Here is a 14,240-nt window from a genome sequence, read left to right as displayed (position 1 = left end):
AAAGAATCCAATAGGTGCCCTTTTGAAATTCCAGCCCCTGCCTCTCCAAATCCCTCTGTACGTCCCTGCTCTTTACACAGCAGCCATATTGGAAGGAAATTGGGCCTATTCCTTACTTCCTTCACAGGTGTTACCAATGATACTAAAGGCTCTGTTCCATTTCGTGTTGCACAGTGGTTCTCACACTTTAAAAAAAAACATTCAACGACCAATATGCACAATATCAGCAACCCTGACTCTGTTTGACCAGAATGGAACAGAGCCTTCATTAGTATCATTGGTAACACCTGTCTTTACAATATGGCTGCATAGAGTCTATTAAAAGGTAGGGTAAATGATGTTTGTTTTTTTTACCCGTTAAAACCGGGAAAGCATCTGTGTCATTTTTTATTTTAACCAATTTAACGTTTATTTTATACTTTGGATATTAAAAAATGGCAGATATACAAGCTCATATCTGCTATTTATTTATTTTTCGTGAAAATGTTTGCAAATCTTTGAATATATATACACATATATTTAAAGCTAATATTTTTAACTTAAGTCTTTGCTTCAGGGGGTCCCTGGAACAAAATATCCGCGGTGGAATACATAATTTGGGGGGTCCTTGGGTTTGAGAACCACTGTGAAACATGTTTTTCAGAAAACCGTTAAGAAGATATTTGTAGAATCGGCCTTGGGTCTTATTGGGTTCAAACAAAAGGTTTTTTGTTAAAAGGTTAAAGCACTATATTCAGATAGTAATCATTGCTATAGAGTGTTCAGTCACAGGGGTCTCCCCATCTCTCCAGCGCTTTAGTAAACAGAAAATACATTTTCAGGAAGGTGACACGATTTCACTTGTTTAATCTGTATCCTGTCTGAGTTCTCTATCCTGATTAGATAAAATAAGACCTGGAAATGTTTAAAGGGATAGTTCACCCAAATAATTTCTTGTTTTCTATAAATTACACACCCCATGAAGCATTGAATTCATGGAGATTTTTTTGTTTTTGTCGCATTCCTAAGCCAATAATTTGATGACCGGTGGAAAGATGCTAATGTCTCTTATAGGAGACTCAAAGTTGGCACTTTGAGTCTCCTACCGGAGCTGCCACCGGTCATCAAATTATTGGCTTAGGAATGCGACAAAAACTAAAAAATATCCATGAATTCAAGTCTCCATGGGTTGTGTAATCGATAGAAAAAAAAGTCATTTTGGGGGTGAAAAATCCCTTTAATGGCTGGAGAGACTTGGAGACTCCTGTTACTGAACAAACACTCAATTGCAGTGGTTCCCAAACTGGAGGGTCAGGACCTCCAGAGGGGTCCCTAAATAATGTTGGGAGGTCCGCAGATGATTAGCTTAATGTGCAACATTGCTATAAGTCTCCGACTCAATTGAGTCTCCCACTGAGCAGCCACCCGGTCAACAAATGATTGGCTCAGGAATGCGACGAAAACTAAATAATCTCCATGAATTCAAGGCTTCATGGGGTGTGTAATTGATAGAAAATAGGTCATGTTTTGGGTGAACTACTCCTTTAAGCCCTATTTCCTTTATTTTTTTGTTGCTATTATAGAATAGCAAATGTACAAACCCACAATGCGTTGCATGGTAACGCTGCACGTTCTGAGCTTGTAGATTAGTTATTTTCTAAATGTGTTTTACACATGTTGACATATTCTCTGATGGGGGTCCCTGACCATAATAGCCTACACCAGAGCCTTATATTAGAGAGTTCCGCCACTGAGGGGGGCTGAAACAGCGTCGGTCACGTGGTTCATGTAAACTGGAAATAGTTACAAACGCCCATAGACTCCAATGCATTCCGTAAACTTCCGGTTTAGGGCTTTGTCACTATTCGCCAATAGAAGGCTATGTAGAAGACCTGGCCCGAAGAAGTGGACGAAGGTGACGTAACTCTCCTTGAATGGCTCTGGCCTACACCTATCAATTGAAAAATATTTGAGCTATGGTAAAGAAAACAACAGCTACTCATTTAATATTGAGAATGGTTTGATAACATCAATAATCAAACCTATAAATCACAATGCCACTCAGTGGTGTAAAGTAACTAAGTACACGTACTCAAGTACTGTACTTACAGTTACTGTAAGTACAATTGTGAGGGATGTTTTACTTTACTGGAGTATTTCCAATTTTCAATACTTTTACTTCTACTCTGTTACATCTCAGAGGCAAGTATAGTACTTTTCCTCCACGGCAATTATTGGACAACTTTAGTTACTAGTTAATTTGTAGATTTTAAATATTATTACAAAGCATACATTAACCACTTCAGCCCTATATAGACTTTGGCTATTTGAAAATAGCAGATCTACAAACTCACAACGTTGTGAGTTTGTAGATCTGCCAGTCTTAAAACATTGATGTGACATTTATGTTCAGAATCACCTATCAGAATCAGCTATGTCTACCCCACGTTTCAATAGCAGCCTACCACGTACTGTACAGGCCAGGGGTCTTCAACAGGGGGTCCTCAGAGCTACTATAGGGGGTCCACCAAATCTTTGTGTGATAGTTTTCTTTTTTACACTAACTACTTTAACCCCATCCCTATTCTGAGGGGAACATTTGCCGAAAATAGCCGATCTACAAGCTTGTAGATCTGCTATTTTTGGTAAAGAGGTTGGTTGGGGGGGGGGGGGGGGGGGGGGGAATCAAGTAGGCTACTGAAGTATTGAAGGTTTAAGTGGTTAAATGTCTGAATTAACAAAAAGAAGCATGAATTTAAACAACACTGACGATAGTCAATGAAGCTATACTATGAAATCTATGAAAAGGTTTAATCTGCAACACAATTGTAAACAATGTACTAGGGGGTCCCTGCTTCATCTCTCTCTCTCTCAGCTATGGGGGAGAGAGAGAGAGAGAGAGAGAGAGAGAGAGAGAGAGAGAGAGAGAGAGAGAGAGAGAGAGATGTTGAAGACCCCTGCTGTATATAGGCCAGAAAGGCCCCATATTATGCCTTTGTTTACATTCCGAGTCTAACACGATGATGCCCCCCCCCCCAATGGTAGGTCTGACTCGCCACAAACGGACGATCTCAGTGTAAAACACCTCCTCTTCCATCTCCTACCCGACGACAATGCGACCGAGCACCGATCGCAGCATCCATTGTCTGTTGTCCTCCCCCCCTTCCCTCCACCCCCACCCCCCTTTCCTCCCTTTTCTCTTCCCTTGTCCTCCGTTGCTAAGCTATATTCAGCGTTGCCATATTTTGTGAGTGAAATAAGCATCCCAGGTCTAGGAAAACAAGCCCAAAAAAGAAGCGACGTGAGTGCTTGAAAATGTCTGATCTACAAGCTTGTGACACGACGCGATGAAAAGTGTTGTGAGGTTGTAGATTGGATATTTTCAAAAACTTTTGCAATAAAATGTGGAATATTATTTTTTGTGGCAAAAAACATTTTCATGACAATATTCGAGAACCACTGTTTTAAATAATAATTGTTTTTTTTGGAAGCAAGCCTTTGGAAACAAGTAGGCCTACACTTTAGAAACAAGCCCAAAAAAACGCAACCCAACTACCAATATTTACAAGTAACTTTACAGAAAATAAGCCCAAAGTCGCTTATAATAAGCCAACATGGCAACACTGAAGCTATCCTCAGCATCCTCCACTAACAGAAGTGGTACCCAACACGCCGCCACGCCCCTTTAAAAAAAGCTACGATGATGTATACAACCGTGCGTGTTAATAATAATTTTTATATATATATTTTTTTGTATTTTTTTTTTTACAAAAATAGCAGATAAACAAGCACGTCACTTTGTGGTGCGCTATGAGCTTGTAGATCTGCTATTTTTTGTTTTTAATCTTGAAAATGTGTGCAATCTTTGAATATTTTATTATAATATTTTACATTATTCCCAACTATTTCCCAAAGAAAATAAGCTACATTAATTCTTATTTTTTGTATTAATATTTTGGGACACAGATAGCCTATATAACCAATTTAACACAGTTTAGGTGCCCACTCGACCTGTATTCCTTTACAAACCTTAAAAAGCAAATACAAAGGCGATATTTATTGCAACATTGTTGCAGATGGATTGATCGTAGCTCTGGTCCATAGCGTTAGAAGGAGTTCTCCTTGACGCTATGTTACTTTGCAGCCCCACACGGACGGTAGCGCAGCCTCTCGTCTGTAGTCAAAATAAAAAATGCTCTTTCGCTACTCACCAAAACAAAGACGGTTTTAAGATGTTGAAAGCCTACTCTCCTTAGTGGAAACACTCCGAGCCCCCCACCTCACGTCTAAAATACACTTTTTGGCCAGAAAAGAAAATATTCCAAAGGAAATTCAGTTATTCCACTGCGCCCCCTACAGATCTGGTCGATGGAATATTTCTATCGACAAGATCTGTAGGGGACGCAGTTGTTCAACTAAAACATGTTTCCATCCGGTGAAATATTTTATTTTCTGTCCAAAAAGTGTATTTTAGACGTGAGGTGGGGGGCTCTGAGTGTTCCCACTAAAGAAAGTAGGCTTTCAACATCTTAAACCCGTCTTTGTTTTGATGAGTACCAAAAGTGTATTTTTTATTTTTTTACCACAGACAAGAGGCTAAGCTACCACGGTGTGCGGGCAACGGCTGCAAAGTAACATAGCTAAGGATAAGTCCTTCTTAACGTTATGGATCAGAGCTACGTTGATCGTAATTAAGTTGAAACCTACCTGCGTTTCAGCTTTAAACCGTCATGATCGCTGGCATGGTAGCCAAATATGATCAAATATGATCAAAATATGATCAAATATGATCAAATAATGATCCTCCTCCTCTCAAAACGCATGCCCCATCAAACACAGCGGATATAATATTACATGTGGTTGTACAGCATCAGGACGCGTCTGTTTCCATCATAAAACAAGCGTGTTTCCACAAAGAGACGGTTGTTATTGTCTGACATGATCGCCATATTGCACTGATCCTCCTGAATGTTACGTCATGTAATGAAATGCACTGGATGGGCTTCGATAGAGATCTGCGGCCCAACGTCTGGTCCGCGGACCGCTATGTATGCGGCCTCGATCGTCGTCCGGGTCCATTTGGGTTCCGTTATGTTGTGCTGCTGATCTGAGTTAAATAAGCTCCGAGGATTTTATGGTGTAGATGTTTTGGTGGTGGTAGGTGGTTCCAGTATATATTATTAATATCAATAATAATAATAATAATAATAATAATAATAATAATAACAATAACAACAACAACAACAACAATAATAATAATAATAATATCATATAATAATAATAATAATAATAATAATAATAATAATAATAATAATATTAATAATAAGCATTTGTAGATAATATTATTATTGCTTTTGAGCTATGTTGTATAACCATAAAAGCTTTCTTGTCATTAAAATGTGTCAAAAATATTCCACGTCTGTCAAGATTTATTTTAAAATAGACGATGTGTATAGCCTAGGGTTAAAGTGGTTGAGCTGATTTTGCTGGGGACCCCCTGGAACCCCCTCAAGGACACCCGTGGGTCCTAAGACCCCACTTTGAGAACCACTGTTAGCCTATAGGCTGCAATCACACACTTTAGGTGTTTGTCTGATGACGTGTTCTGTGGTTTGGGTTAATTCAGAAACCCTTAAAAGGCTTGATAGCTGACATTATAGTTAAAGGTAGAGTAGTGATATGTTTGAACCTTTTTCTTGTTAAAAGGTTAAAGTGCTATTCTGATATACATCTATCGATAGTAATCATTGCTACAGAGCGTTTGTTCAGTCACAGGGGTCTCTCCAGCTCTTTTGTAAACAGAATATAGTACATTTTCAGGTAGGAGACTAAATGCAAGCCAATCAGGAGAGAGCACTGGAAATGCATTTTCTGTTTAATAAAGAGCTGTAGACACATGGGAGACTCCTTTTACTGAACACTTTAGCAACGACTACTATCAGAATATAGAGCTATTTAACACTTATTTTAACCAAAGTAAATCACTTACCTTACCTTTAAAGGATGAAAATAATGTATCAAGATCAACATTATTCAGACAACTTTCGACCACTAGATGTCGAACTACAGCTACATATCAAAATGACTGCTCATTTTCACAGTGGGCTAAATTTGCTTAGGCTTTGTTGTGAATAAATACATAAAGTACTGTACTTAAGCACAGTTTTGAACGATCACTTTACTTGAGTAATTCCAATTTCCAATACTCTGATCCAAATATGGTACTTTTACGCCACTACATTTATTTGAAAACTTTAGTTACTAGCTACTTTGCAGATATAAATTATTACGTTATAAAACATACATTAACCACTTTAGCCTTATTTTATACCTATTAGACCAGGGGTCTTCAACCTTTTCAGGTCAGGGACCCCCAAACTGATGGGGTGATAGAGCAGGGACCCCCTACCTCGTAGGATAGGGGGTAGGCTACCACATATATCGCATATTTATGTATACAATTTTGTTTTATATAAATAAACATGAAAAATGGTTGCCTGTTCATACGCACAAGTTGTCCCAGTAGGTGTGCAAAAGGACCTTTCTCAGGGGGACACACATGGACGGACGGACGGACGGACATATCAATCAATAGAATAGAATTTATGATTATAAACATTCATAGCGAGCGTTATAATGCCTTGTACGTGCTTTATAATGCATTATAGACCCAACCTTTAAGTAAAGCATTACCACATTGTATTCATTAAAGACAAGTTCAGCATTGTGGCTTTTAAGAGCATGCAGCTACACTGTTTGTTTGGTGAGTCAGGAGTGAGCAAGTGGAAGCCTTCCCCACCCTGATAAGAAAGCAGGTATTTATTTTCTGCTATTTGCCTCCCACACCCTGAAGGGCACAGCAGTGCACACACACACACACACACACACACACACACACACACACACACACACACACACACACACACACACACACACACACACACACACACACACACACACACACACACACACACACACACACACACACACACACACACACACACACACACAGTATATAATGACTGTACCTCATTGATGGCGGGCAGAAACCTCATATCTCCATGTTTTTATTTTATTGTATTTTATTTATTTTGCTATTTTTGGAAATGTTTAAGTGAAGTGTATGTGTGTGTGTGTGTGTGTGTGTGTGTGTGTGTGTGTGTGTGTGTAAATGGTGCATTTATATAGCGCTTTTATCCAAAGCACTTTACATAGATTGTGCATTACATTCACCCATTCACCAACCTGCTCATCGGGAGCAAGTGTCTTGCTCAAGGACACTTCGACACTAACTGGGGGAGCCCGGGATCGAACTGGGAACATTGCGGTTCCAATCCGGCCGCTCGACCGGCCACTTTGTGTGTGTGTGTGTGTGTGTGTGTGTGTGTGTGTGTGTGTGTGTGTGTGTGTGTGTGTGTGTGTGTGTGTGTGTGTGTGTGTGTGTGTGTGTGTGTGTGTGTGTGTGTGTGTGTGTGTGTGTGTGTGTGTGTGTGTGTGTGTGTGTGTGTGTGTGCTGTGCCCTTCAGGGTGTGGGAGGCAAAGAGCAGAAAAGAAATACCTGCTTTCTTATTGAGAACTAAAAGTCTAAAAGTATTAACAATATGTCGAAGTGTCCCTGAGCAAGACAAACCCTTAACTGCTCCCCCCTCTGCACTCGTCCTCTGTGGGCAGCCATCAGCTGGGTGAAGCTGAAAACTGAAGTTCCCCCGCGGGATATAATAGGACCCAGCCCCATGGAGGAGGAGCTACAGTAGAAGGGGTGTGGTCATGGGGTTGATAGGAGGAGCTACAACACAAGCGCTGTGGTCACATAAAAGGTCAGTGCTCGGAGAAGTAGGCCTATAGCCCACTTCTGTCTGCAGCCATCTGATCTATACTAACAACTGCTACCATCTGATATACAAGACTAAAGTAAGTTACACTTTACAAATAGTATATTGAATATATATATTGTATAATATTCTATTGATTGATATGTCCGTCCGTCCGTCCGTCCGTCCGTCCGTCCGTCCGTCCGTCCGTCTGTTGGTCTGTCTGAGCTCACTTTTGAAATAGTACGTTGACGATGGATGACTTTGGTTTAAATTCAATAAGATGTATATTTATTCATCAACCTTGTGTTATTTTCACTTTGAAAACATTACCAGATCATTCTCTGGGGTTTTCCAGTGCATGAATGTCAAATTACACATTACAAAACGTGGCTGTCATTTTTTTTATGAATTTTTCAAAAAATACATTTTTGGGCTTTTTATGCCTTTATTGATACACGTAGACAGGAAACGGGGAGAGAGAGATGTGGAGCGACACGCAGCAAAGACCGTCGGGATCGGGACTCGGACCCGCGACACGCTGTCAGGCACATTGGAGCATAGGGGCCAGAGTGGCTGTAATTCTAAATGACTAAAGCTTTCTTACTATCGGTATTGGATTCGATTGGATACCGATACCGGTCTTGTGCGTAAGGGGAAAATTCTAATATTTCCAAAATTATTATTAGGTCAAAACTGCACCTGTGTTTGCCCTGTGTTTAATGTTTAACCCATCATTTCCCTCTATAGCAGCAGTCATCAGCCACTGGAGTAGTGTGGTGGTGTTTACACTTGAGTATTGGTATCAAAATGTACTTAAAGTACCAAAAGTACAAAGTACTCATTACGCTGAATGTCCCATTTCAAGTTTTCAATGTATTTTTTTTGGGGGAAAATAGCAGATCTACAAGCTCACAATGCGTCTTATCGCGACCATTGTGAGTTTGTAGATCGGCTATTTTCAAATGGCTGAAATGTACTGTAGGGCTGAAGTGGTTAATGTATGTTTTGTAATAATTATCAAAATCTACAAAGTAACTAATAACTAAAGTTTTCAAATAAATGCAGTGGAGTGAGATTGTCCTCTCACTCTATTTTGGTGTTTTAAAAAAATAAATTGGTTTTTGGGTGTTTCTTTATTATACGTTTTATTTATAGAGCACCTTTAACATGACCAGGTCAACCAAAGTGCTGCACAGGTTAAAACAAAGCAAAACAAAACAATGCAATTACAAACAGACATGCAATGCAATAAACCCAAACAATACAAACAATATTAGCACCAGTAAGGAAACACGTATTGTAGGGTGCTATACTATGCTGGCTCAGCTGTCGCTGAAGGCCAGGGAGAAGAAATTACTCTTTAATGAAGATTAAAAATATCAATGGACTGGGCTTGCATGGGCAGCTCTGTGTATAATATTATAACTAAACATTATATTATATATTAATATATATATACACTCTGATCTGAATCGGACCTTTCAGATTTAATCTGATCAAGTATGTTTTAAATCATGTACAATCGTACATCTGAGCCTGGTCTAACTTCATTGACTTTTACCTCCAGTCCACCTTTCATCAACAGTGCTTATCTCTGTAGCTGTGTTCTGTGTGTGTGTTCTGTGTGTGTGTGTGTGTGTGCGTGCGTGCGTGCGTGCGTGCGTGCGTGCGTGCATGCGTGCGTGCGTGCGTGCGTTCGTGCGTGCGTGCGTGCGTGTGTGTGTATGTCTGTGCGTTGTGAGCTTGTAGATCTGCTATTGCTTACAGTTAAAAATGCACACAGATTTTAAGAATGGCATTCATAAAATTGTCGTCGTAAAATGTTTAATGTCCTCACAAGTATAGTTATGTTTTATGTTTTCTTTACATTTCAGGGTCTGGATTTGAAAGTGAAAAATGTACGGTCACAACCAAGGTAAATGTTTAATTCTCATATGGAAATAACTACAAAACTGTTGATCAAATTGGTTATGTAAGGGCGCAAACTTCTGTTACCAGCCTTGTCCTGTGCAAGGGACTATACACAAATCCACGGAGCGCTGCCCTGCGCGCAGCCATTGCTGCTGTGTCAACACTCCGCGGACGCGACACCGCAGCAATGGCCGCCTACAGGCAGCTACAGGCAGCGCGTCTGTGGATTCGTCTATAGATGCATACTGTAGATGGTTGGTTTCTGCCCGACAGCGACGATATGAAAAGAATAGCCAGCAATCCGAAGTCCATTCTGGTACTTTTTGATTAAGGATCTGTTTCTCAACTTTTTAAAAATGTCTTTAATAAATCAGTGCTATTGAACACCCTTTACACCTGTGTGTGGGTTTTACAAATATTGAACAAATGGAAAGTATTGAAAAGCGCTTCTGACTAAAACCTCCTAGCTCGTCAAATCGTCCCTGGGACAATCGTCAAACTGTCGGTCAAACCAGCTAACTCCAACTAACAGTTTTTTTTTAAAATTCCGTCTGACTTCGTCATTCTAATCAATGACGCGGACATAACTATCATAACACATCAATGGTCAAAAACCTCCTAACTCCATTTGAGCTGGATTTGGGTAAAGTGATGATAATATAAGGACACATTCAAGTATCTGACAAAGTATAAAGAGGCAGCATTGTGTTGTTTTTTTTCCTTAATTTCCTCAAAAGTTCATAGGCCTGTCTAAATAGGCCTATTATGAATGTGTCCTCTCTCTTCTCTTTGATCAGGGAACCCTTATCCTCCCGGTGGAGGGTACCCCAACCACCCGCCTCAGCATCCAGGGGGGTACCCCAACCCGGGGGGTTACCCTAATCACCCACCTCAGCAAGGGGGGCATCCAGGGGGGTACCCCAACCCAGGAGGTTATCCTAACCACCCACCTCAGCAGGGGGGCCATCCAGGGGGATACCCCAATCCAGGGGGTTACCCCAACCCAGGAGGGTACCCTAACCAACCCCCACATGGAGGGTATGGTCCCCCAGGCTGCCCTACTGGTCCACCACGTGGAGGGCAAGGACAGGGGCGCGGCCACGGCGGGCATGGAGGGCACGGCGGATGCGAAGGTTAAACGTTGTTTTCACCCTTTAAGAGCGGGAACGCATCTGTGTGTCATCTTTAGATGTCTTTGGGCTATTCAAAAAATGGCTGATATACAAGCTCATAGCGCTTTGAGCTTGTAGATTTGCAATATTTTGAAAAATCGTGAAAATGTGTGCAGATCTTTGAATGTAAATATTTTTAAAGCAAACATTTGTAACTCCAACCTTTGCTTCTGGGGATTCTACAAATGTCCTAACAATTTTTCTTTTTTTTCTTTTTTAAACTTATGTCGCTATAATATCAGTGGTCACTGGTTCTCAAACTTTTCAAGGACCCCCAAAATTATATGTATTTGGCCACGGACCCCCATCTCAAAATATTTTGTTCCAGGGACCCCCCAGAAGCAAAGATTTGAGTTACAAATGAGCTTAAAAAATACATATTGTATATATTCAAAGATTTGAATAGCCAAAGAAATCTCAAAATGACACAGGTGCGTTCCTGGTCTTAATGGGTTAACAGATGCTAGGTTCATTGTTTACCTGGCATATCCTATAGTTTCAAATACAGAATGTTATTTAGATAGCATGTAGCTTAGACAGATGCTAGGTTCATTGTTTACCTCCCGCTTACCTAACCATAAACCTAACCCTAACCTTAACCCTAACCCTAACCCTAACCTTGGAAACATAGAACCCGGGGAACAGATGACCCCAGCAGAGGCACTTCACTGTCTCTCTGCATTCTATATGTATGTGCAGTGGTGGAAAGTAACTAAGTACATTTACTCAAATTACTGTACTTAAGTACGATTTTGAGGTACTTTTACTTTACTGGAGAATTTCCAATTGTCTGTACTTTTACTTCTACTCCACTTTTACTCCACTACAATTATTTGAAAACTTTAGTTACTAGTTACTTTGCAGATATAAATTATTACATTATAAAACATTCATTAACCACTATTTTAGTATAAAATAGCCCTATTTTATACCTGGGCTATTTGAAAATAACCGATCTACACGCTCACAACGCGTCGCATCGCGACGCGTTGTGAGCTTGTAGATCTGCTATTTTCAAACATTTTAGTACTTTTACTTTTGGTACTTTAAGTACATTTTCATACCAATACTTATACTTCTACTCAAGTAAATGTTTTATAACGGACTTTCACTTGTAACAGAGTACTTCTACATTGCTGTATTGATACTTTTACTTAAGTAAAACATTTGAGTACTTTTTCCACCACTGTGTATGTTTACCTTGCTTAATGTAAGTCACTCTGGATAAGAGCGTCTGATTAATGCCTACATTGTAAATTGAAAATTGTAATTGTAGGAGGTCACGGGGGTCACGGAGGTCACGGAGGTCACGGAGGAGGACACAAGCATAGACACCAACAGGGTCATAGACACGGAAAGTGCCACAAGAAAGGGAGGGAGAGTCGTGGGGTAAGACGCCAGTTTACTTCTTTATCAAAACATTCCCCTTTTTCAAACTTTAAATTTCAAGGACCCCCATAACTCTGAGAGTGTACGAATGGAATCAAATGGACCCTTATGGGTCCATTTGATTCTCAGAGTTACACACTCGTATAAGGGTCCGTTTGGAAACCCCCTCACGATACCATGAGGGTCCCTGGACCACACTTTGAGACCCATTGGTGGCCGGTAGAGCGGCCGGACGGCAACCGTGAGGTTCCCAGTTCGATCCCGGGCTCCCCCAGAGTTAGTGTCGAAGTGTCCTAGGGCAAAATACTAACTAATGAAGTCTCTGATCCATTTCATGAAGCACAGTGGTTCTCACACCTTTAAAAAATTTGACGACCCGCATAACTCTGAGAGTGTACAAATGGAACCAAATGGACCCTTACCCTTAACTCATTCAGTGCCACATGACGTCTAAGACGTCACGTTTTATCGCCATTGTTAAGCCCTGAGCGCCACGTGACGTCTAAGACAACATAAAAAAGGCTGTATCTCGGCTCCTAAGCACTTGAATGAATTTTTGGCTCTGGCACTGGGACAACACAACCAGAAATAAGTCTGGCACTGAAACAATGGTCCATTTAGTTCCATTTGTACACTCTCAGAGTTACACACCCGTAAAGGGCCATTTGGAAACCCCTCAAGGAACCCCAAGGGTCCCTGGACTCCAATTTGAGACCACCTGAGTGTTTCCAGTGAGCCAACATGCACAACATCAGCACCCGGACAGCCAGCGTGGAACTGATTTATTCTGTACGAACACACAGTTGAGTTGAACCGAGTGTGTGTGTGTGTGTGTGTGTGTGTGTGTGTGTGTGTGTGTGTGTGTGTGTGTGTGTGTGTGTGTGTGTGTGTGTGTGTGTGTGTGTGTGTGTGTGTGTGTGTGTGTGCGTATGCGTGTGCGTGTGTGTTTGTTTCTTGTAGTCTTCCAGTTCGTGCAGCAGCGATTCAGACTAAACCAACACCAGGCGGAGCCTCAACGATCCAAATATTATTACTACATTCTGTTAATATGATATCATCATGTTAAATATGTTAATGTTACTATGATTATCATGTTAATGTTAATATAACTAGGGTTGGGATCCAGAGGAAGCGGAGGAACCGGATCCAACATTGAGGAACCATGAATCGGTTCCGTCACATTTTGGAACCGTCCATTTGGTTCCACTTGTACACTCTCAGAGTTACATGTAAGGGTCCATTTGGAACCCCCTCCAATAACTCAGAGGGTCCCTGGACCTCACTTTGAGAACCACTACAATAATATGTATGCAATAGGCCACTGTATGTATATGATTGAATTTGTGTTTGTCAAGAATTATAATGAAGGCCAGAAACATGTAGCAGTATATTTTTATTTGTATATAGGAATGGTTAAAGGCAGTGGTGGGAAAAAAAAAAACCCATAAAGTACCAATACTGCAATGTAGAAATACTCTGTTACAAGTAAACGTTCAGAATTCAAAATTGACTTGAGTAAAAGTACAAAGGTATTGGTATCAAAATGTACTTAAAGTATCCAAAGTAAACTTACTCGTTACGCAGAATGTTTGCAAATGTATAACATTCATAAAATCCTTTGAAAATAGCAGATCTACAAGCTCACAATGCGTCGCATTGCAACGCATTGTGAGCAATCAAATGGCTCAAATATATATAGAGCTGAAATGGGTAATGTATGTTTTGTAATAATAATCCAAATCTACAAAGTAACTAGTAAATAAAGTTCTCAAATAATTGTAGTGGAGTAAAAGTACAATATTTGCCTTTGAAACCATTTTGACACTGAAACAGTGACCTCTACTGGCAGCATGCAGGCTTCAGTCCCAGGAGTTCTGAACACACAGCAAAGGAATGTGTTTGATTTGTATTCAGAAAAGTTAGATTTAGTTGACTAAAATCTTATGAAATTTAGTTTAACTAAAACTAGACTAAA

The 14,240-nt window shown here is 40.3% G+C and overlaps 1 protein-coding gene across 2 annotated transcripts; it reads left to right on the top strand.

Annotated features, from left to right (window-relative positions):
* The first annotated feature begins 7,824 nt into the window (after positions 1-7,824).
* On the top strand, positions 7,825-13,916 carry LOC308078671 (uncharacterized protein). 2 transcript variants are annotated; one of them, XM_080419940.1, is made up of 5 exons: positions 7,825-7,890; positions 9,668-9,708; positions 10,502-10,837; positions 12,153-12,265; positions 13,226-13,916. In XM_080419940.1, exons 2-5 carry the CDS (start codon positions 9,690-9,692, stop codon positions 13,256-13,258), a joined length of 501 nt encoding a protein of 166 aa, XP_080276066.1. In that variant the 5' UTR covers positions 7,825-7,890; positions 9,668-9,689; the 3' UTR covers positions 13,259-13,916. The 2 variants fall into 2 exon arrangements, with proteins under 2 accessions (XP_080276066.1, XP_080276067.1); XM_080419941.1 differs by lacking the exon at positions 12,153-12,265.
* The last annotated feature ends 324 nt before the right edge of the window (positions 13,917-14,240 follow it).

This window comes from Gymnoscopelus braueri (assembly GCF_963280865.1).
Source record: "Gymnoscopelus braueri genome assembly, chromosome: 22".
NCBI classification, from domain to species: Eukaryota; Metazoa; Chordata; class Actinopteri; order Myctophiformes; family Myctophidae; genus Gymnoscopelus; species Gymnoscopelus braueri.
This window is presented reverse-complemented; position numbering and strand designations above follow the sequence as displayed.